This window comes from Pseudovirgaria hyperparasitica (assembly GCF_010093815.1).
Source record: "Pseudovirgaria hyperparasitica strain CBS 121739 unplaced genomic scaffold EJ05scaffold_11, whole genome shotgun sequence".
NCBI lineage: Eukaryota > Fungi > Ascomycota > Dothideomycetes > Acrospermales > Acrospermaceae > Pseudovirgaria > Pseudovirgaria hyperparasitica.
This window is the reverse complement of record NW_022985559.1, coordinates 1205945-1225110: the sequence shown is the minus strand read 5'-3', so window position 1 is coordinate 1225110 and position 19166 is coordinate 1205945. Positions and strand designations below refer to the sequence as shown.

The 19166-nt window shown below is 50.7% G+C and overlaps 7 protein-coding genes across 7 annotated transcripts; 3 read left to right on the top strand and 4 right to left on the bottom strand.

The window, feature by feature from the left end:
- Positions 1-267: 267 nt before the first annotated feature.
- On the top strand, positions 268-2550 carry EJ05DRAFT_539578 (uncharacterized protein; the record flags this gene model as incomplete). The annotated part of the gene is made up of 1 exon (XM_033749528.1): positions 268-2550. The coding sequence occupies one exon, from the start codon at positions 268-270 to the stop codon at positions 2548-2550; it is 2283 nt and encodes a 760-aa protein (XP_033599125.1).
- A 2023-nt stretch (positions 2551-4573) lies between these two features.
- On the bottom strand, positions 4574-9293 carry EJ05DRAFT_477775 (carbamoyl-phosphate synthase). The gene is made up of 5 exons (XM_033744313.1): positions 9134-9293; positions 8708-9087; positions 6907-8588; positions 4941-6320; positions 4574-4888 (listed from the first exon to the last, which is right to left on the bottom strand). The coding sequence occupies exons 2-5, from the start codon at positions 9039-9041 to the stop codon at positions 4781-4783; spliced, it is 3504 nt and encodes a 1167-aa protein (XP_033599124.1). The 5' UTR covers positions 9042-9087; positions 9134-9293; the 3' UTR covers positions 4574-4780.
- A 518-nt stretch (positions 9294-9811) lies between these two features.
- Positions 9812-10929, bottom strand: EJ05DRAFT_477773 (SNase-domain-containing protein). Its single transcript, XM_033744312.1, has 2 exons — positions 10494-10929; positions 9812-10432 (listed from the first exon to the last, which is right to left on the bottom strand). Exons 1-2 carry the CDS (start codon positions 10836-10838, stop codon positions 9995-9997), a joined length of 783 nt encoding a protein of 260 aa, XP_033599123.1. The 5' UTR covers positions 10839-10929; the 3' UTR covers positions 9812-9994.
- Positions 10930-11025: 96 nt separating this feature from the next.
- EJ05DRAFT_477772 (actin-related protein-like protein 2/3 complex subunit 2) lies at positions 11026-12454 on the bottom strand. The gene is made up of 4 exons (XM_033744311.1): positions 12278-12454; positions 11553-12217; positions 11409-11509; positions 11026-11361 (listed from the first exon to the last, which is right to left on the bottom strand). The coding sequence occupies exons 1-4, from the start codon at positions 12337-12339 to the stop codon at positions 11233-11235; spliced, it is 957 nt and encodes a 318-aa protein (XP_033599122.1). The 5' UTR covers positions 12340-12454; the 3' UTR covers positions 11026-11232.
- A 118-nt stretch (positions 12455-12572) lies between these two features.
- EJ05DRAFT_467063 (F-box/WD repeat-containing protein pof1) lies at positions 12573-15662 on the top strand. Its single transcript, XM_033742830.1, has 3 exons — positions 12573-12656; positions 12708-12956; positions 13005-15662. The coding sequence occupies exons 1-3, from the start codon at positions 12640-12642 to the stop codon at positions 15601-15603; spliced, it is 2865 nt and encodes a 954-aa protein (XP_033599121.1). The 5' UTR covers positions 12573-12639; the 3' UTR covers positions 15604-15662.
- Positions 15663-16112: 450 nt separating this feature from the next.
- On the top strand, positions 16113-16906 carry EJ05DRAFT_487535 (cytidine deaminase; the record flags this gene model as incomplete). The annotated part of the gene is made up of 4 exons (XM_033745622.1): positions 16113-16233; positions 16326-16570; positions 16716-16778; positions 16826-16906. 4 exons carry the CDS (start codon positions 16113-16115, stop codon positions 16904-16906), a joined length of 510 nt encoding a protein of 169 aa, XP_033599120.1.
- A 194-nt stretch (positions 16907-17100) lies between these two features.
- EJ05DRAFT_502163 (uncharacterized protein) lies at positions 17101-18489 on the bottom strand (the record flags this gene model as incomplete). The annotated part of the gene is made up of 1 exon (XM_033747214.1): positions 17101-18489. One exon carries the CDS (start codon positions 18487-18489, stop codon positions 17101-17103), a length of 1389 nt encoding a protein of 462 aa, XP_033599119.1.
- Positions 18490-19166: the final 677 nt, after the last annotated feature.

Genomic DNA, 19166 nt, shown 5'->3' with positions numbered 1-19166 from the left:
TCTCATCCTTGCGCTGTTCAGCTTGATTGATGGTAGGTATCTCTTCACAATGTAATTTCTTTGTCTGAAGGTGCTTTGTTGGCGTGAGACAGGACGACGTTGTTGATGGCTTGGAGGAGGACGAGGACGAGGAGGACGAGGATGAAGGAGGTATTTAGGGCTGTGAAAGCCCGCAGGTCGTTCCTTCTCTCACCCTCCTCTCACAAACTTACACGAGCCTTCGATCCCCTGCCCAGCCCCTAACCTTTATAGAGTTGTATACCCAGCATGTCACCCCCACACTTTGGCCTCAAAGGCCTCCTATCCAGCATATCTACTACTGCTACATCTTCCTCTTCCTCTTCTTCTTCCACCATCAAACCCCCCCGAACAGACGCCTCACACACAAACACATCCACATCCACATCAAGACCCTCCACCACCACGAAACACCACCTATCCAACCCCCTATCCAACCCCCTATCCAACCCCCTATCCACCGCCAGCAACAAAACCACAACCATAAACCCACAAGACATCCTCAAGTCCCTCACCGCCAACCTCCAACACCACATAGACGAAGCCCGCGCGCACAACGACAGCCTCGAGCGCGAGGTGCAGAGGCTAAAGGGCGACAAGCAGGCTTTGGCCCGGCAGCTCGAGGATGAAAGGCGGGTTTCGGCACGGTTGAGGGGGGAGAGGGCGGAGTTGAGGGGCGTGGTTGAGGGGTTGAGGGGTGGTGCTGGTTGTGCTGGTTGTGGTGCTGGTGGTGGTGTTGGGGCGAGGCGTGAGAAGGAGGAGGAGGAGGCGTTTCTTGTGCTGAGGCGTGGGCTTAGGGAGTTGGGGGGTGTGGTCGAGGGGTTGATTTCTGGTTCTGGTTCTGGTTCTGCTTCTGCTTCTGCTTCTGCTTCTGCTTCTGCTTCTGCTTCATCGACGCTGGTGGCGGTGGTGGACGATGGTGCTGGTCTGCGGAAGGCTGGTGAGGTGTTGTCGGCGTCGTCGCATGGCGGTACGGGTCTCGCTCGTGGACGGCATGGTCAGGATGGGAATGAGGTGCCGGTTGGTTTCAGGCTGGGGTACAAGAGGAAAGCTTTGCTGGTGAAGCAGAGGGTGGATATGCTGCGGTCGAGACGGAAAGAGGAGCCCAGGATTGGATTGAAGAAACCTGGGTCGGTGAAGAGCGGCGGTAAGGTTGTGGCTCACGCAGGCAGAGGGCGCGATCATCATCATCATCGTCGTGTCCATACACAACCAAGCTCAGAACGCGTCGTCTACCGAAAGATCTCCAACCCCATCCCACTACACCCCTCGTATCGTCAAATCGACCGACCAGACACCAGCCGAGATGCCAACCCACCCCCTTCAACCACCACCACCACCACCACCACCAACAAAGCCTCCCGCTCCAACAACGACATCCTCGACACCCGCACCTTCAAATCCCCACCACCACCTTCCCTAGACCCCTCTCCCCCGCCATCCCTGAGAATCGCAACACCCCCGGTCCCCAAGCCTCACGATTCCCACCCCCCTGAAAAGGCCCTGCCAGCCGCGCTCACTTCGCCGCCGCCGCTGAGACTGCCTCTGCCTGAGCCGCCTGTTCCTGCTGTTGTGCCGGCTGTCCCGCCGCGTAAGAAGACGGATGATGCGCGTGGTGTTGGGCGCGGTGCTGAGGTGCGTGGGCTGGGTGGGCTTGGGGATGAGGCTGTGGTGGATGGGGGGGTGCAGGTTGTGCCTGTTGTGATGGCTGGGGAGCGTGTGGGTGCGCCGCTGACGGTGACGATGCTTCCAGCAGCAGTGATACCCAAGACGGCTACGGACTCGCAGCATGCTGTTCGACCGCTGACTGCTGGGAAGGCATCTGCCGATGCAACGAATTTCTCGCGCCGGACGCAGGGTTGTGCTTCGTCTTCGTCTTCGTCTTCGCCGGCTCTTTCTCATTCTCTTTCTCACTCCCCATCACAACTACCATCCCAATCCCAATCACCATCACAATCTCAATCCCAATCCCAATCCCCGTCTCAACCCCCCTCTCCCTCCCCCTCTCCCTCCCACCGCTCTCTGCACACATCCTCACACCCATCCTCCCCACGCACCGCCTCCACCACCGCCTCCACCACCACCTCTTCCTCTTCTTCCTCTCCCCACACAACACCCCGCACCTCGCACGAGTCCCTCGCCTCATCGCTCTCCCACCGTTCGACGGCGAAGCCGGGCAAGCAGGTGCCTGATCAGCGGGGGCAGGGGCAGAGGCAGGGGCAGAGGCAGGGGCAGAGGCAGGGGCAGAGGCAGAGGGTGGTACCGCCTTTACCACCTCCTCCAGCTGCACCAGCTGCATTACAACTGAAATTGCGATTGCCGGTTGGGAAGACGAGGCGGGAGAGGGTGAGGCTGGGGGAGGTGAGGCGGGAGAGGGTGATGCAGGAGAGGGTGAGGCTGGGGGAGGTGGGGCAGGAGAGGGTGAGGCAGGAGAGGGTGTATAGCCAGGTTGCGGCTGTGCCGCTGCCGTTGAGGGTTGGTAGGAATACGGCTGTTGTTGGGGAGGAGGAAGAGCAGTCGGAGGGTGGATGATGAGGATGTGGGTGGAGGGGAGGGTAGTGCTGTTCTGGACAGACAGGGCTGAGAGTGATGAGGGTAGTAGGTAGTAGTAGATGCCGAATAGACACGTCGAAAATAGAATTTTTGTTTTTCATTCTTTTTTTTCAAATTCATCTTTTCCCTTTTTCCTCTTTCTTCACTTGTATATACATCCCATCTAACTAACTAATCCCATGACTCTAACCCCCTGATCAACCCGCCAATCAACCCACCAACCAACCAACCAACAGTTCACTCCAAAACAGGCAACTTCTAATTTCCCCTCCATCGTTGAATGTCGTGTCGTTTTTTTCACGGGGGACTGCGGGAGCTAGGACGGATTTGGGTGGGGGAGTGTAAGAATAGAGTGAAATTATAGTAATCACTTTGAAAAAGGGAATTCCTAGGACACCCTTTATCATCGAACGTCTAGTCGTTTCTCGCGGGGGACTACGGGAGCTAGGATGGATTAGGTGGGGGAGTATAAGAATAGAGTGAAATTATAGCGATTACTTCGAAATAGGGAATTCCTAGGACCCCCTCTATCGTTGAACGTCGTGTCGTTTTTCACGGGGAACGGCGGGAGCTAGGATGGATTTGGGTTAGGGAGTATAAGAATAGAGTGAATAGACTACCTACCTACCTACCCACCTACCCTATAGCGCACCTCCCTTAAGTTTAGAAAGGGTAATCTAATAGCATGTATACCGTCGAACGTCTAGTCCTTTTTTATAGGGGAATTTATAGCGCTAGGACGGATAGGGTAGTGAATTATAAAAATAGAGTGAATTATCTACCTATCTACCTACCTACCTACCCTATAGGGTACCTCCCCTAAGTTTAAAAAGGGTAATCTAATACTAACTCTATCGTTGAACGTCGTGTTGTTTTTTCTATGGGAAAGTACACGGATTGGGTGGGGGAGTATAAGAATAGAGTGAATAGAATACTTATCTACCTATCTACCTATCTACCTACCTACCTACCTATCTATCCACCCTATAGGGTATCTCCCTTAAGTTTAAAAAGGGTAATCTCATAGCATGTTTATCATCGAACGTCTACTCGTTTTCCGCGGTGGGATTTATAGCGCTAAGCCGGATAAGGTAGTGAATTATAAAAATAGAGTGAATAGACTATCTACCTACCTACCCTACCTACCCTATAGCGCACCTCCCTTAAGTATAGAAAGGGTAATCTAATAGCGTGTTCATCGTTGAACGTCTAGTTATTTTTCGCGGGGGGATTTCATGCGCTAGCACGGATAGGGTAGTGAATTATAAAAATAGAGTGAACCGCACCACCGAAATAATATAAATCCCCATTATATTATAGAACAGACCTATTAGAACCCTTAGTCCTAAACTTAAAGGGTAATATCTATCCCCCCCTCCGTCGTCGAACGTCTAGTCGTTTTCCGCGGGGGGATTTATGGCGCTAGACTCTATTCAGTCGTAAAGTGAAATTGACTGCCCTATGACATCCCAACCCGTTGATTCAAAAAGGAAGGGTAACCCTATTCTTCCCCCAACCCCCCCTTTCTCCATACTTGAGCGTCTTGTCGTTTACTACCAGTACCAGCAGGGGGGGAATTCTCAGGCGCTAGACTCTTGCTAGCGACGTGAATCAACCGCCTCACGGGCCTATATAAGCAAAATCGAAATGGGGTAAGTAATCACATTTCCCTCTTGTCGTCAGAGCGTCTTGTCGTTTCCTGCCGGGCGGAAATTCTAGGCGATGGGACGGAATTGAGGTGAGTGTCTATTATTATTAGCATCTCTTTTTGTTGGGGGGAGGGCTGGAGGTATTGACGACTTCTTGCTGTTGATGTTGTAAATATGTGTGTATGAGTCCGAGTGCTTTGAATCTCTCTCTGCTCCTTCAATCGGTCACAGACAAAGGGCATTTGCACGAAGATAAGTGGAACAGCAAGAACCGTACTGTTGAATCACTCGTTAATAGGGCATTGAATCACTCGTTGATAGGGCATTGAATCACTCGTTGATAGGGCATTGAATCACTCGTTGATAGGGCATATTTTTTTTCTCTCGCTCGAACAACATAGCTGCGTGCGCCGACCGCCCGATCGTAATATCTACAATTAATAACCCAACTTTGCGCACACTTTAGAGCATTCGACCATTTCCTGTTGTCCTAAATATTGCTTTACGTATTTCTCTTGTCTTCTCCCAATGACAGCATGCATGTCTCTTGGATCGCCGGCTCAGATCACTTTGCCGCCGACAAAGTCGGTCCACGGGCGCACTTCTGGGGGTATACCTTCCTTCCTGGGGAGCTTCTCGCTCATGCATCGCGCGAAAAGCACAGCGGTCTGGTTGGGTCGTTAATACGCGCGTGCAAACATGTCAGAGTCCAAAACTTACTTGTGGCTCCATGAATAATGGAACGCCAAAGTCGACCGCGTTCCTCCTCATAACGTAGTCCTCATCCACCAAGCTGCTCGCGCGGACCTTGGCCAAGTTAAAGACTCCGCGGATGTCGTACTTCTCAAAGACTTCGCGCAGCGCACGCTTGTCCTGCTTGGGGAATTCAATCACTTCGACGCTCACGCTGTTGTCCTTGGATCCCTGCTCGAGATGTTGCTTCACCTCCTCGTTTGCGGCATACAGCTTGTAGCCCAACGGGTTGATGTAGTCTACAATCTTGGCCAGGTGGGGCGCACTGATATCGCCTCCAAACAGGAGACCCTCCCCGGGCTCAGGCATGCGGAAGTTCATCGTGGACTGAATAGAGGCCCAGTAGGCTTCGACAAGGTTCGTCCCGAAGCAAGCCATCTCACCCGTGCTAGCCATCTCAACGCCCAGGTATGGGTCCGCACCAGCGAGACGGGTCCACGAAAATTGAGGCACCTTGGTCGCAAGATAATCTCTCTTCTCCGCCATCGGGTCGACAGGTCCAGGAACATCCTTACCAACAAGAGCCTTGGTAGCAACATCAATGAAGTTGGTACCCAAGACCTTGCTGACAAAGGGGAACGATCGAGAGGCACGAAGATTGCATTCGATGACCTTGAGCGCCGGCTCGCCACCTTCTGGGTCCTCAGCCTTGATGATCTGCATGTTAAAAGGTCCAGTGATACTCCAAGCCTTGGCGACCTTCTGAGCAATTTCCTTGACGCGCTTGATGATATCCTCGGAAAGAGAGGCCGGTGGTAGCACCAATGTGGCATCTCCAGAGTGAACGCCCGCATTTTCAATGTGTTCGCTGACGGCGTGGATAAGTAGCTCGCCATTTGACGCAACACCATCAACATCAATCTCCTGGGCACCCTCGATAAACTTGGTGATGACGACAGGGTGGTCAGGAGAGACGTTGCTCGCAGCTGTCAACTTCTCTTCCAGCTCACTTTCTGAGTGAATGACGGTCATGGCAGCACCAGAGAGCACGTAGCTAGGGCGTACCAGGACCGGATAGCTGACAGAATTGGCAAATTCTTTAGCCTCTTGGAACGAAGTAAGCTCCTTCCACGCAGGCTGATCAACACCGATCGAGTCGAGAATCTGCGAGAACTTGTGTCGGTCCTCGGCCTTGTCAATGTCGTTGGGGTTTGTGCCCAGAACCTTCGCTTTGCCATCCTCCTGAAGCTTGAGAGCGATGTTCTGGGGGAGCTGGCCTCCGACAGATACTACTACACCGGTGGCAGATTCCATCTCATAGATATCCATCACCCGCTCATAGCTCAGCTCCTCAAAGTACAGTCTGTCGGCGACGTCGAAGTCAGTACTATAGGTTTCTGGATTGTCTGCGCAAAGTTAGCTATACGTTGCAAGAGGAAACAAATGAACAAATGGCTTGGAAGTGAGTAGGGAGCCCGGTAGATAACAATATCGCGGCGAGATGGGGACAAATTCAGGGCAACGGTAGCCATGATGATGATTGAAGTGATTGTTGACGATAGCCAGATGCTTTGACAATTTCCAGGGACGGGAATTGATGTGCGATACTCAGTGGCAGGGATTTGGTTAGAGGCATTGGACTGGGAACGGGCAATTGATGTAATCGATACAGATGGGGATGTTGCTTCGGATATCCGGTATCCGGCAGGAACGCAATACGGTGACCAGGCATTCCAGAATCGTGCCCCGGGTGAGGGGATTATGGGGTCAATGATGTGATGGGGAGAAGGCTTACACTATGATTCAAGTTAGCGAATGGACAAAATTGAGAAAACATCTACTGTGCGACGATGTTGTGCACAAACGTAATGAAATGAAGTGAGGAAGGAAAGAAGATATCCATCGAAGAAAAGAGCGAGCAATGTCGTAGAGAAGCAAAAGGGGTCCGGGGATGGCGAGACTTGAGAAATACAATATATGCATTTCGACTCACATTGATCATAACGGTCCTCTTGCCGAGTTTGTTCAGCGACAGGGTCGCATTGACAGCACACCAGTCGAATTCGACGGAGCTGCCAATACGGTAGACACCGCTCCCAAGTACAATAACTCCATGATCGTCGAAAGTGACATCGTGAGAACTGGCATTATAAGTAGTATAGAGATAGTTAGTATCCGCTGGAAATTCAGCAGCAAGAGTGTCAATCTTCTTGACCCAAGGCTTGATACCAAAGCTCTTCCTGCGAGCGCGGACCTCGTCCTCGGTGCTGTTGACAGCCTTGGCGATTTGCTTATCAGAGAAACCCAGCTTCTTGGCCTTGAGAATGATCTCTTGTCGGAGGCCGAAGAGGCTGCCAATTTCCTGCAGCTCGTTGGTGCAATCAACAATATTCTGCAGCTTGTACAGGAACCACTTGTCAATCTTGGTCAAGTCATGGACCTTGTCCACAGAATAGCCCTCGTGGAACATAGCTTGACCAACGGCGAGCCATCTGCGATCCGTCGGGTTCCTGAGGGTTTCATCAAGATCGTCGAATTTGTCGCCTTGGAAGCCGAGGAACCTAGGGTCAACCTGTCGACAAGCCTTCTGGAACGATTCTTCAAACGTCCTTCCAATGGCCATTACCTCGCCGACAGACTTCATCGAACTTCCGATATCGCGCTTGACGTTCTGGAATTTGCTGAGATCCCATCGAGGCATCTTGGTCACGATGTAATCCAAACTAGGCTCGAAGTTTGCAGTTGTTGTTTTTGTCACGGCGTTTGGTAGTTCAGGAAGAGTGTGACCAAGACCGATTTTGGCTGCGGTGTAGGCCAGGGGGTAGCCAGTAGCCTTGGATGCAAGAGCCGAAGACCTGGAGAGACGGGCATTGACTTCGATGACCCTGTAGTCGAGACCATCGGGTTGCAGAGCATATTGCACATTACATTCGCCTACAACGCCTAGGTGGCGGACAATCTTGATGGCCGCAGACCTGAGCATGTGGTATTCCTCGTCACTGAAAGTCTGACTGGGAGACACGACGATGCTGTCACCAGTGTGAACGCCAAGGGGGTCAAAGTTTTCCATATTACACACAGTGATACAGTTGTCACTGGCATCGCGTACCACTTCATATTCAGCCTCCTTCCAGCCTCGCAGGGATTTCTCGACCAGAATTTGAGGAGAGAGGGTAAGTGAGCGAGCAGACAGATCTCGAAGTTCTTCTTCATTGTTTGCGAAGCCAGATCCTAGACCACCAAGGGCATAAGCAGCACGCACAATAATGGGGTACCCGATCTTGCTTGCAGCTTTGAGGGCCTCATCGATGGTCGAAACGGCAATGGACTCTGCAATAGGAATATTGATCTCGTTGAGTGCTTGGGCGAAGAGGTCTCGGTCCTCGCTGGTCTCCAAAGTCTTGATGCTCGTACCAAGAACTTGCACTCCGTATCGCTCGAAGATACCCATCTTGTTCATGCGCACACCCAAATTAAGGGCGGTCTGGCCACCAAAGCTGAGGAAGATGCCATCTGGTCTTTCTTTTTCAATGACATATGTGACGTATTCAGGGGTGACTGGTAGATAATAGATTTGATCTGCTAGGACGTGGGAGGTCTGGATGGTAGCGATGTTAGGGTTAATGAGAACCGACTGAACGCCCGCTTCCTTGAGGGCTTTGAGAGCTTGGGACCCTATGCGTTGCACTCGTTAGCTATTGGTCTCGTATACTGTTGTAGTTATATGCCAAAGTGAGGTAAGTTATATCGGTGCTAATATTGTGACCAGGCCTGATCGCCCACTCGTGACTCACCAGAGTAGTCAAATTCACCAGCTTGCCCAATACTGAGGCCACCGCTGCCAATGACGAGTACCTTCTTTACGTTGACAAGATTCCTAGCCCCTGAGATTGCACCACTGTTCAAGTATGCTTGAGAGTTCGGGGCCTCTTGAGAGGCATTCCTAGCGACTGCAGATCTTGTGAAAGATCGCAATTGACTTTTGGGCGAATTCAGCTGCGACCTGCAGACGAAAACTGGCCGAGGATGAGCAGCGGATGTATTAAGGCATCGCCGGGAAAGTCGATATGTGGTGGGTTGCTGCAGAAGCTTTGAAGTTGCGCGACCTGCGCGGGCGCAGAGAGACATGGCAGCTCTGGCTTGGGCGATCGACGGCCAATTGTGCCTCAAATGCCTTGACAAGTTAGGTGATATTCTTCTCTACTCAGTGTATTGCATACCAAGGTGCAGGATCAGAGATATAGAGGCGTTTACAACGAAGGAAATGTGCGGTGTGCGTGAAAAGTGAGGTCAAGATGCTCGTGTGAATTTAAAAAAAAGCTGGGGACAACCTCGAATGACTCTATTGCTGCGCGCTAGCTAAGAGCTCCCCGATAAGATAGGGCACCGGCAAGGCTAGCAATGCTAGGAATTACCTCACAAGGTAGACGAATTGTCAATCAAAGAATATTAGGTGTATGTCTAGCATGCCATACGTATAGTAAGTGCGTGAGAGAGCCTGGCAGATGTTCAGGAATCGCAAGCAGAACTTTTCTGCGTGGGACTGAACCTGTACACCACCACACCTGCATCGATCGAGGTGCGGTGACGGCAAATGTTCCTTGCAATGCCTCTCCATTCTCCCGTGTTCCTTGTCATGCACAAGCCTTGCAAATTGTGCCAGGCAAAAAAAAAGTTTGCTTGCAAGCCTTGATCGGATACATCCATGCCATGGCCAGGCGGTAAGAGGTTGCTATCACTGGCTGTTGACCCGTGACGCGCTCTAGAACCTGAGGCGTCGAGGACCATGCCTGCATTGCGCATGTTCGGTGCATTTTTTTTTCTTTCAAACTGACAGGCCAATCACCTCATCTATTTCTATTTTAGTTATCTGACTTCTCCACATTCGTGGAGGTTCCGTCCGAACTCGGGGACGGTACCGAAGTACCTAATTAAGACGGTGGAGAGCCCGCCCATTTCATTAGCCGTGGAGCAGTTGCAGCCTGAGGCATGATAAATTCGATATTGTTTGGTATAATCAAGCAGATATCATAGGGATTTATTCTGTCAAACGCCTCGCTATGCAGCATAGATTCTCCCTTTTACTTCTTGACGGCTTCCTCCTTGTGTCTGTTTTTATATTCTCTAGGCGACTCTGTCCGAAACTCTTTCGTACCAACCAAGCGAGACAGAAGATTTGGTTTTTCCCACATGCCTACTTTGCTGTCTTTTGCCTTTTGCTCCGTAGTCTCGTACAGCTCTTTCTTGCCTCCATATTCAGCCCCGGTCTTGGCCTCATATACAGTAGCCAAGCCGCGTTTTAGCATCTCCAGTCCCACGTCTTTCTTCAAAACCCACGGTCGAACGTAGGTAGTAGCGACGACCCGGTCGTACTGATCACGACTGTGGAGATATACTCGTACTCTTCGGCCGTCTATGAGACCGATCAGGAACTGGTGCGCCTCTTTGGCGTACGGCTGCCCCTCCTGTCCGAAATGTGCCAACTCAGGTGCATCTACGCCGGCAATACGGACTGATATCTGAGCGTAAAATATGTCAGATTATACGTGCTTGTGAGAGACATCCGCGTTCCTATCTCACCGTCTGGCCAACTAGCTCCTTTCTATTGACTGGTATTGATCTTCCTGGAAACCAACCCCATCCTGCCAGTCTTCCGCCTGGTGTGTGGTAGAGATGGAAGCCATCTGCATCACCAACTCTTGTGACAGTTCCAAACAGACTTTTCTGCCTTAGCCATCCTGGCTTAATATATTTCGAATTGGGTATGCGCCTAAGATACTCTTTGTAGACACGCACAGATGTGAGGAGACCGCCAGCTAGAACGAGCGATGCGAGGATGGTTTGCGGTTCTGTAAAGCGTTTCCAGCTCCAGGAACTATCCGAGCGCTTGTGAATGTCTGTTTCGGAAGTCCAGGGCCATCGCATCGTGCGCGATGCGGTGGCTGTAGTTCAACGCGTTGAGTGGAATCAGTGCTTAAATCGTGGTAATCCAGGATGCACGTCGAGATGCGGGCTTCGCTCGGTAAAAAGCGGTTGAGGGACCCGGCATCCACTGTAGTGGAATATTATCACAAAAGCAATCAACACCAAACCTGACATGCAAATATCACAGTAACGTGTACTCCGTGTGTATTTGATTTGAGCATTTTTAATGTCTTTTGTTTGTATCGCTACACCTACATTTCGACTGTCTATACGACGTCGCCTGCACCTATGTATTGTAATAACGGCCCCCTGAATCTGCGATACGTGAGCCATCTTCACCCAGAATGGCTAAGCAAAGCTCGTCTATTGCACAGGAACATATCCTATGAACACTTTAAGCCTGCACCTTGAACGTCCGTCCACTTGCTGTCTTGCGCTCCTTCTCTTCGGCCTCGGGCCTGGCTCTGCGCAGTACTTGGAGGAAGTCGGCCGTGCGCCGGCGCATCCTCGAATGAATATATGCCTCCAACGGTCAATAGTGCAAGTCAATGGAAGGTCGGTAGCACTTACCTTTGATGCTTTGATGTGATAGTGGAAGTAATCTCTGAACGTTTGTATGTGTGATATAACATCTTCGCGACGCTGATCCGCTAGATGGCGTGGGAAGAGAACTACTTGATCAGCATCCACCAACAAGCACTTCGACAAACTCACCAAACGTAATGTAGCCAATCTTGGCCGAGCCACTTGCATCAATACCGGGAACACCTTGTAGCTCGAGCGGAGGGTCATTCCGGAAGAGTACCTGTGGTGCGTTTTGAATGGCCCTTCTCCTCGCATCCACGAATTCCTGGAGAAACACCTTTCCGAAGATGCGATCCGTCTCGTCGGAGAAGATGGTGCTGAATATCACAGTTACTCTATCATGACTGGCCTTTACGAAGATGGCCTCCGCTTCACGGTAGTGAATTGCCCGAACCTCTCCTCCCTCTTGCACACCCTGTGGTGCTTGTTCAGATGTGTACTTCGATGCCTCCTCTTGTAATGCCTTGAACTCGTCAAAAGCCTGCTCGAATGGAGCAGCCATCGCATTGCGCTTCAATAGTGATATACGGCGAATCAGGTCATCTTTCTCCTCTTGACTCTCTGGTAATGCCTCTAAATCCACCTGGACCGAGAAGTCATACCCTGACTCCGGCGACACTATGTATGGCCCATATTCTCTTTCTAAGACGGCCTGAGCGCCATATTGCACTAGCTCTGGGAAGCACTTCACACGTATCGAGATGAGAATTTTGGTCTTGGTTTCAGGGGTAGATATATGGAACGTGACATTGTCAAAGTCTGAGACTATCTGATCAATGTTAATAGGAGCAGCTCTGTAGAGTTGTTAGCAACTTGAATGTGTCCGCAGGAGAGCAAAGACGTAAGGATCTTACCCAGCAAAGCGGTCTTTCAGCAGCGATTCAATGAGCACATTCTGGTAGTCGAGGAGAAGCATGCTGCCGTTCTCTGAGGTCTATATAGCTTTGATATGTTCGAGCCCCGTGCGCCGCTGACTTGAAAATGCGAAGAGATGTGGTGTGTAGTGTAGCTTCCAATACGGCCTACGAATGATGTGGGGTTGTGTATCACGAATTGATGCCTGAAAGAATGCCTCATTGCACGCTTCAGCCACGCACGCCACAGCCCGAGGCTCCACTAAAATGTCGAGATCTGCACTCGGTCGCGGCATCGAAAAAAAGCCTGGGATGATAAATTCTAGGACAAGCTTAAACAGAGCAACTGTTCGACAGCGAGCATGGTCAAGTCATATGTGTATGTATCAATTGTAGTGAGCCTCATTGATCTAATGCTGATGCGATACAGCAAATATGAACAGTCGCATTCTTTTGGTGTAGTGTGCACTGGATCTTCGAATCTTGTTTGGGCGCCACAAGAAGACGCATCAACATCCAAAACTGGAGCTGGTGTCGCGTATGTCAGCGCGAATGAGGAAGTGTTGAGTTGGGATGTCCGGAAGGGCCAACTCTTGAGTCGGTGGAAAGATGTTCAGTGCAACGCTGAAGTCACGGCGGTATCTAAATCAACAGCGGATGAATCTATATTCGCGGTTGGGTGAGTTGGCACTATTATTCAGAAAGGGCCAATCTGATGGGAAGATAGGCACGCAGATGGCAGTATCAGAATATGGGATGCAAGAACGGATACTTGCCTCATTACTTTCAACGGCCACAAATCAGCCGTGACAACTCTCCAATTTGACCGTACCGGAGCCCGTCTTGCGAGTGGGTCTAAGGATACGGATATCATTCTATGGGATCTCCTGAGCGAAGTCGGTCTATTCAAACTTCGCGGCCACAAAGATCAGGTCACGGCTCTCTGTTTCCTGTACCCTCAAGCCTTGCAGGACGAGGAACGCTTACCACCACCATCAGAGGGCAATGTTTTACTGTCAACCAGCAAAGATGCACTCATCAAGGTCTGGGAACTTTCATCGCAGCACTGCATTGAAACCCATGTGGCTCAAACGAACGGAGAATGCTGGGCAATGTCCGTCTCTCCAGATGGTACAGGTTGCATTACAGCTGGTAACGATGGTGAACTCAAGGTCTGGTCGATAAATTCAAACGTACTTGCGACAAGTCTGAGCGATAGAGGACTGGGGGAGAGTGATCGAGTACTACATGAGATGGGCCTCTTGTATCGACAGGGAAAAGACCGAACCACAGGTATTCAATTCCACCACAAAGCTGACTACATTGCGATCCATGGTACAGAAAAAGCTGTCGAGATATGGCGCATTCGAGGCGAAGAGGAGATCAAGAAGTCACTCGCACGCAAGCGTAAGCGAAGACGTGAGAAAGCAACTCAAAAAGGCGAAGAAATTGATGAAGACATGCTCGAGGACAACGGTCAGACTGACATTAAAGAGGTCTTTGTCCCATATACGATCGTCAGAACGGGGGGAAAGATCCGTTCAGTAGCTTGGGCGAGGACGAAGTCCTCCAGATCTCTACAACTCATCGCAACAGCAACAAACAACCTAATCGAAGCATATACCGTCACCACCAAAGAACGTATCAAGAAGTCAAAAGATGATACAGAAGTAGAGTATGATCGTATCTCTTCCGTCGAACTTCCGGGGCATCGCGCCGATGTTCGCGCTGTGGCACTCAGCTCCGACGACAAAATGCTTGCCACTGCTTCCAATGGTAGCCTCAAAATCTGGAATGTGCAAACACGGACATGTATCCGTACACTGGAATGTGGCTATGCATTATGTGTATCATTTGTTCCTGGTGACAAGATCGTCGTCGTAGGAACCAAATCTGGTGAGCTTGAGCTTTTCGACATTGCGTCTTCAACTCTGCTTGAGAAAATTCAGGCCCATGACGGGTCTGTCTGGACACTTGCAGTACATCCCGGCGGTCAATCGCTCGTAACAGGCAGCGCCGACAAATGTGCTAAATTCTGGGCCTTCGAAGTCTTTCAAGAAGAAATACCTGGCACAAAGCGGACAACGAAAAAGCTCCGTCTTAAGCATACTCGCATTCTTAAACTCAATGACGATGTCCTCAAGCTCTGCTTTTCCCCTGACGCCCGCCTTCTCGCCCTCTCCACACTCGACAACACCGTCAAAGTCTTCTTTACCGACTCCCTCAAAGTCTTCCTCAATCTCTATGGCCACAAGCTCCCCGTACTTGATATTACCATATCCTCCGACAACAAGCTAATAACCACCTGCTCCGCCGATAAAAACATCCGCATCTGGGGACTCGACTTTGGCGACTGCCATAAAGCGATATTCGCCCACCAAGACAGCATCATGGCCGTACAGTTCATCCCGCATCCTGTGAACAGAGACGACGCCCATATCTTTTTCAGCGCCAGCAAAGACCGTACCCTCAAATCCTGGGATGGCGACAAGTTTGAGCAGATTCAGAAGCTCGATGCGCATCATGGTGAAATCTGGTCCCTTGCCGTTTCCCGTACTGGCGACTTCGTCGTCACCGCATCCCACGACAAAAGCATTCGCATTTGGGCACAAACAGACGAGCCTCTCTTCCTCGAAGAAGAGCGCGAGAAGGACTTGGAGGAGCTACACGAAGCTGCGCTTCAAGCTACCCTGAATGACGAAGACGATGGTACTGAAGCTCGCGACCAGCTGACCCTTGCATCGAAGCAGACCATCCAAACGCTCACGGCCGGAGAAAAGATCGCCGAGGCTCTTGAGCTAGGTGTTGCCGACCTAGCCATCGTCGAACGCTACGAAGCGCAAAAGAAAGATAATCCAAACGTCAACGTTGCGCCACCGCAACGGGATCCGCTGTTCATGGCTCTTGGCGGCATCTCTGCAGAGCGACATGTTCTCAATACCATGGCGCGAATCCCGGCGCCTAGCTTGCAGGATGCGCTGCTCGTGCTGCCATTCTCGATGTTGCCGTCGCTTTTCACGTTCCTGGCGATCTTTGTGCGAAGGAAATGGAATATGCCGTTGACGTGTAGGGTTCTGTTTTTTATGCTGAAGACGCATCAGCGGCAGATTGTCAGTTCAGGTGAATTGAGGCTGATATTAGAAGGTATGAGGGACGACTTGAGGGCGAGCTTAGAGAGCTTAAAAGATGTGCTCGGGTTCAATCTTGCTGCGCTTAGATTCGTGGGAGGCAAGGTCAAGGATAATGAAAATGTTCGACTAGAAGATGTACTTGAGGATAATAGCGACAAGAATGTCAGGAAGAGGGCGTTTGTAGAGGTTGCATAGGGGGTTATTTAGCAGATTCGCAGTTTAGGTCTGTATGAATGATTGTTGTTAGTCTTGCCATTGCTATCATGAAGCGAACCTTTCGTTTCTCATTTGAGTATCAAGCGGATTGGATGGCATACCGAGCATCTATGACTGACCTCCACGCTCTGGGTTCTTCGTATATAATCTTCTACTTGCAGACGCCATCCGAGCCATCCAGTAGCAAGACATCAAATGCTCATCCATCAACAATCTACAATTCCTTGCTTATGCTTATTGTCATGACGTTTGTTCGATTGGAGTGCTCCGCAACCTTGATAGTAAGTGGCTCCAGACTGCAATGTACGCAATCCAGCCTCAACGATACGTATTCTTTTCTAATTGAGCGCTAAACGATACCCTTATCATCATCCGCACCAAAATAATGGATAACAGCGTTTCGGAGACAGCCGAGAGCTAGAGCTTTCACTACCGCCCCTCTAGAGTAACCATGTATTCCCCTCCCCAGTCCACCAGAAACTGTCCACATGGCTTGGGCACCATCGAAAGAGCTCATGACCCCTGATGAAGAGAGTGTTCATGGCCTCACCAGCACCGAAGTGCACATCCTAGGAGAGAAGGCCATCGCGGCCAAAGCTCTCGCATACTGTACGTATACTGCCCCTCAAATCCACCGTCCTTCCCGGAAGAACCCAAGCATACTCCTGATTCTCGCTCAGATTACTGATTCCCTGCACCAGGCCCATACTCTCTGTTCCGCGTCGGCGCATCCCTCCTCGCGACCGATGGCACAATCATCATGGGCGCAAACGTCGAGAACGGCTCGTACCCGGTAGGCATCTGCGCCGAGCGGACGGCGATGAGCACGGCGGTGATACAAGGTTATAAGCTGGGGAGCTTCAAGGCTGTGGCTGTGGCTACAGATGTGACGCCTGCTAGCAGCCCATGCGGCATGTGTAGACAGTTCCTGAGGGAGTTTTGCGAGGTGAGTGAAGGATGAGGAGGGGAAGCCGCTTCGGCCGATGCAGACTGTGGGTGAGGCTTTGGAACGACTGCTATGTGGAGAGAGGGGTGTAGAGGTGTGGTAGTTGTGACAGCGTGTAGAGGACTTGCTGACGACTTGGACGTAGCCTCCCACGCCAATACTGATGTTTGATCGTGACGGTAAATATGAGGTCATGACGATGGGAGAGGTGAGTTGGACCACCCTTTGATGAGGCGATGTGCTGAGATTGTAAAGCTACTTCCGAATGCATTTGGTCCTGATTCCTTACCGTCCAGGGACAAGATGGAGGAGTTGAACAAGGAGAAGAAGGCTTGACTTGATGTCCGGGCAGGAATACATACAAGGTGCGCACGATATCTTACGGGCCCCTCGACACCATAACTAAGGGCTTCAAGTAATTATCACACGCATGACATTTGCCAATTCAGTCGCGGCAATCATTAACACAAGCGTATTAGGCGCTCGTAATAGACAGACTTGGAATTTATCTGTTAAAAGTGTGCTTGCAATCAGTCAGAACTCTTAAAATCAGCCTCCAATTCTTGCCTCAACGCCGCGAATGCCGTCTTAGCCACTTCATCGCTTGCAGTTGGCCACGGAAATTCAGGACCTTTATGTCTATTTAGCACAAGGATCATAGAATTCTCCGTGTAGTACAGTCGCTCTTTTGGTGTTATGTTCTCTCCTCTTGATAAAGCAAGGAGCCTTTGTGCTTCCCTCATCCTCCAGCCCAATCGCAGAATTTCCGATTCAATTTTTCTGTGAAAACCTGCCAGAACGTCTAATTGAAAAATCAAGATCGTATGTTCCGCAGTACCTTGATCTTTAGTTGTATACAGCTCATATTCTTTCTGAGCAATCTTGGACATAATGTATGCATTATCGCGGAAAAGGCCATGGCGTACCACCTCCATCTGGTCGAGCTCATGTTTCATATATTCGATGTCTTCCGGCAGACGCATGCTCCACAAATAATCTCTCTTTACTTCCAAGTTCACAGCCGGTACGTGCGCAGTCGCCCAGGGTACGGCACCTGGTATATACCTAGGGAGCTCTGCCGCCGTGCCGAGTTGTGTCTCTTCATCAATTTCGAGAAGATCATCGGGACCAGGGGGATCGAAGGGCTGAAGGAAGAAGTGCAGCAATTTCATGGGAAGGAAGTAATATGCAAAAAATATTTCAATTAGTCCGGTCCCCGACGGAATCGATGCATGTTCCTCAAAAATGCGATGCATTCTTAACATCTGCGACATGGAAATCGTCGATTCCGGGACGCATTGGGCGATCTCACCCCTATGTTGGGTGTATACAATGGCTTGCTGACGCTCCTGCTTGAAGCGTCGATAAAAGGCAGCAGATGGCGTATACGGGTCCTGCCCCGACACCCATGCGGACTCTGTCCACATATGGTGCGGATAGTCCGCCAGTATACTCATCGTAGTGGCACCGGCGAAAGCAAGGCCTATATGCCGTCTCCATCCAGTGATCGTAGGCTTCAACCTGGTGCGAGCAACAAGAAGTCCAGCCGATGCTCCTAAGACAACAATATCGTCCATCCCAATCTTTCCCGTTCTTTCGATAATGCGAAAAGGTTTTTGTTCAATCCCATGTTTCTCAAAGAACGGAATGACGCATGACTTTTCTCTCTGGTCGCACAAAGCGTTCAGAGCCCAGGAGGCGGCAGATCCATATACGAGGTGGGCGAGAAACGAACCGGGTAGAGGCATTCTCTGCTTCCGGATAAAACGACGGATGCCATACCTAAATGGCATCGAAACTGTTGCCCACAATAGACCGCATTGCAGAATCACATCCAACTCTCGCGGTGAGTAGGGCTCGGGAAGGTCAGGAGCGATTGGATGGAGTCCTTTCCAGGTCGGAGGAAACAAGCGTGTCATGGTGTAAGTCTCAAGCTCGAGGACGCGAGATCAGGTCCCAGGAGTAGGTGAAGGCATTCACCTGAGCACGTCGCACGGCGACTTATGCTTGCCGCAGGGGTTAGCAGTCAGGCTTGAAAAATAGACTCGACAGTCGGCCCGGGCTTTTGCAAAGGAAGTCGTGGAGGGAGAGGAATTGGTAGAAGCCCAAGAGGGCGCGCAGAGAGGAGAGGGATGGATGCAAAACAATTGTATGTTGTCTGTTCATATGTGTTTGGGAGCAAAGCCAGGTAGGATGTATTATCCGTCCGTAACTTTTTCCGCTCGACTCTTGGCAGTCCTTGGATCCATGCAAAAGCCCGCATAGACGCACAGACCATACGTATTCCGTACAGAAACCTAAGCTCCGTCCAGACCAACCACAAAGTTCGTCTTCCTCGCAACGAAGACTTCGCCACCACGAAGAAATTAGCAGGACAGCGACAAAATGGGGAGTCGTAAACGGAGCCGCGATGAATTTGAAGCACGCGGCGAGTCCGAAAGCAATCTAATCGGTGTCGGCGACACCCTCGCTTTCATTAGGAATACTCAGAACCAGGTCAAAGGTGACAAGTCGCCGGTTACTGCTCGCGATGCTGAAGATAGCAATGGCGCAGAATGGGAAGTTGCTTGTTCTAGGAGAAAGAAAAGCAAAAAAA

Excerpts from the sequence above, each read along its gene's own strand:
- EJ05DRAFT_477775 (XM_033744313.1), bottom strand. The coding sequence starts at position 9,041 with ATGTCTCTCTGCGCCCGCGCAGGTCGCGCAACTTCAAAGCTTCTGCAG. Across the intron at positions 6,321-6,906 it reads AGAGGACCGTTATGATCAAT|GACAATCCAGAAACCTATAG; the intron begins GTGAGTCGAAAT and ends TAACTTTGCGCA. Across the intron at positions 4,889-4,940 it reads CATTATTCATGGAGCCACAA|ACCGCTGTGCTTTTCGCGCG; the intron begins GTAAGTTTTGGA and ends CGACCCAACCAG.
- EJ05DRAFT_477773 (XM_033744312.1), bottom strand. The coding sequence starts at position 10,838 with ATGCGATGGCCCTGGACTTCCGAAACAGACATTCACAAGCGCTCGGAT. Across the intron at positions 10,433-10,493 it reads AGGAGCTAGTTGGCCAGACG|ATATCAGTCCGTATTGCCGG; the intron begins GTGAGATAGGAA and ends TTTTACGCTCAG.
- EJ05DRAFT_477772 (XM_033744311.1), bottom strand. The coding sequence starts at position 12,339 with ATGCTTCTCCTCGACTACCAGAATGTGCTCATTGAATCGCTGCTGAAA. Across the intron at positions 11,510-11,552 it reads GATTGGCTACATTACGTTTG|TTCTCTTCCCACGCCATCTA; the intron begins GTGAGTTTGTCG and ends CTGATCAAGTAG. Across the intron at positions 11,362-11,408 it reads ATCACATCAAAGCATCAAAG|GCATATATTCATTCGAGGAT; the intron begins GTAAGTGCTACC and ends TGACCGTTGGAG.
- EJ05DRAFT_467063 (XM_033742830.1), top strand. Across the intron at positions 12,957-13,004 it reads GAATCTATATTCGCGGTTGG|GCACGCAGATGGCAGTATCA; the intron begins GTGAGTTGGCAC and ends ATGGGAAGATAG.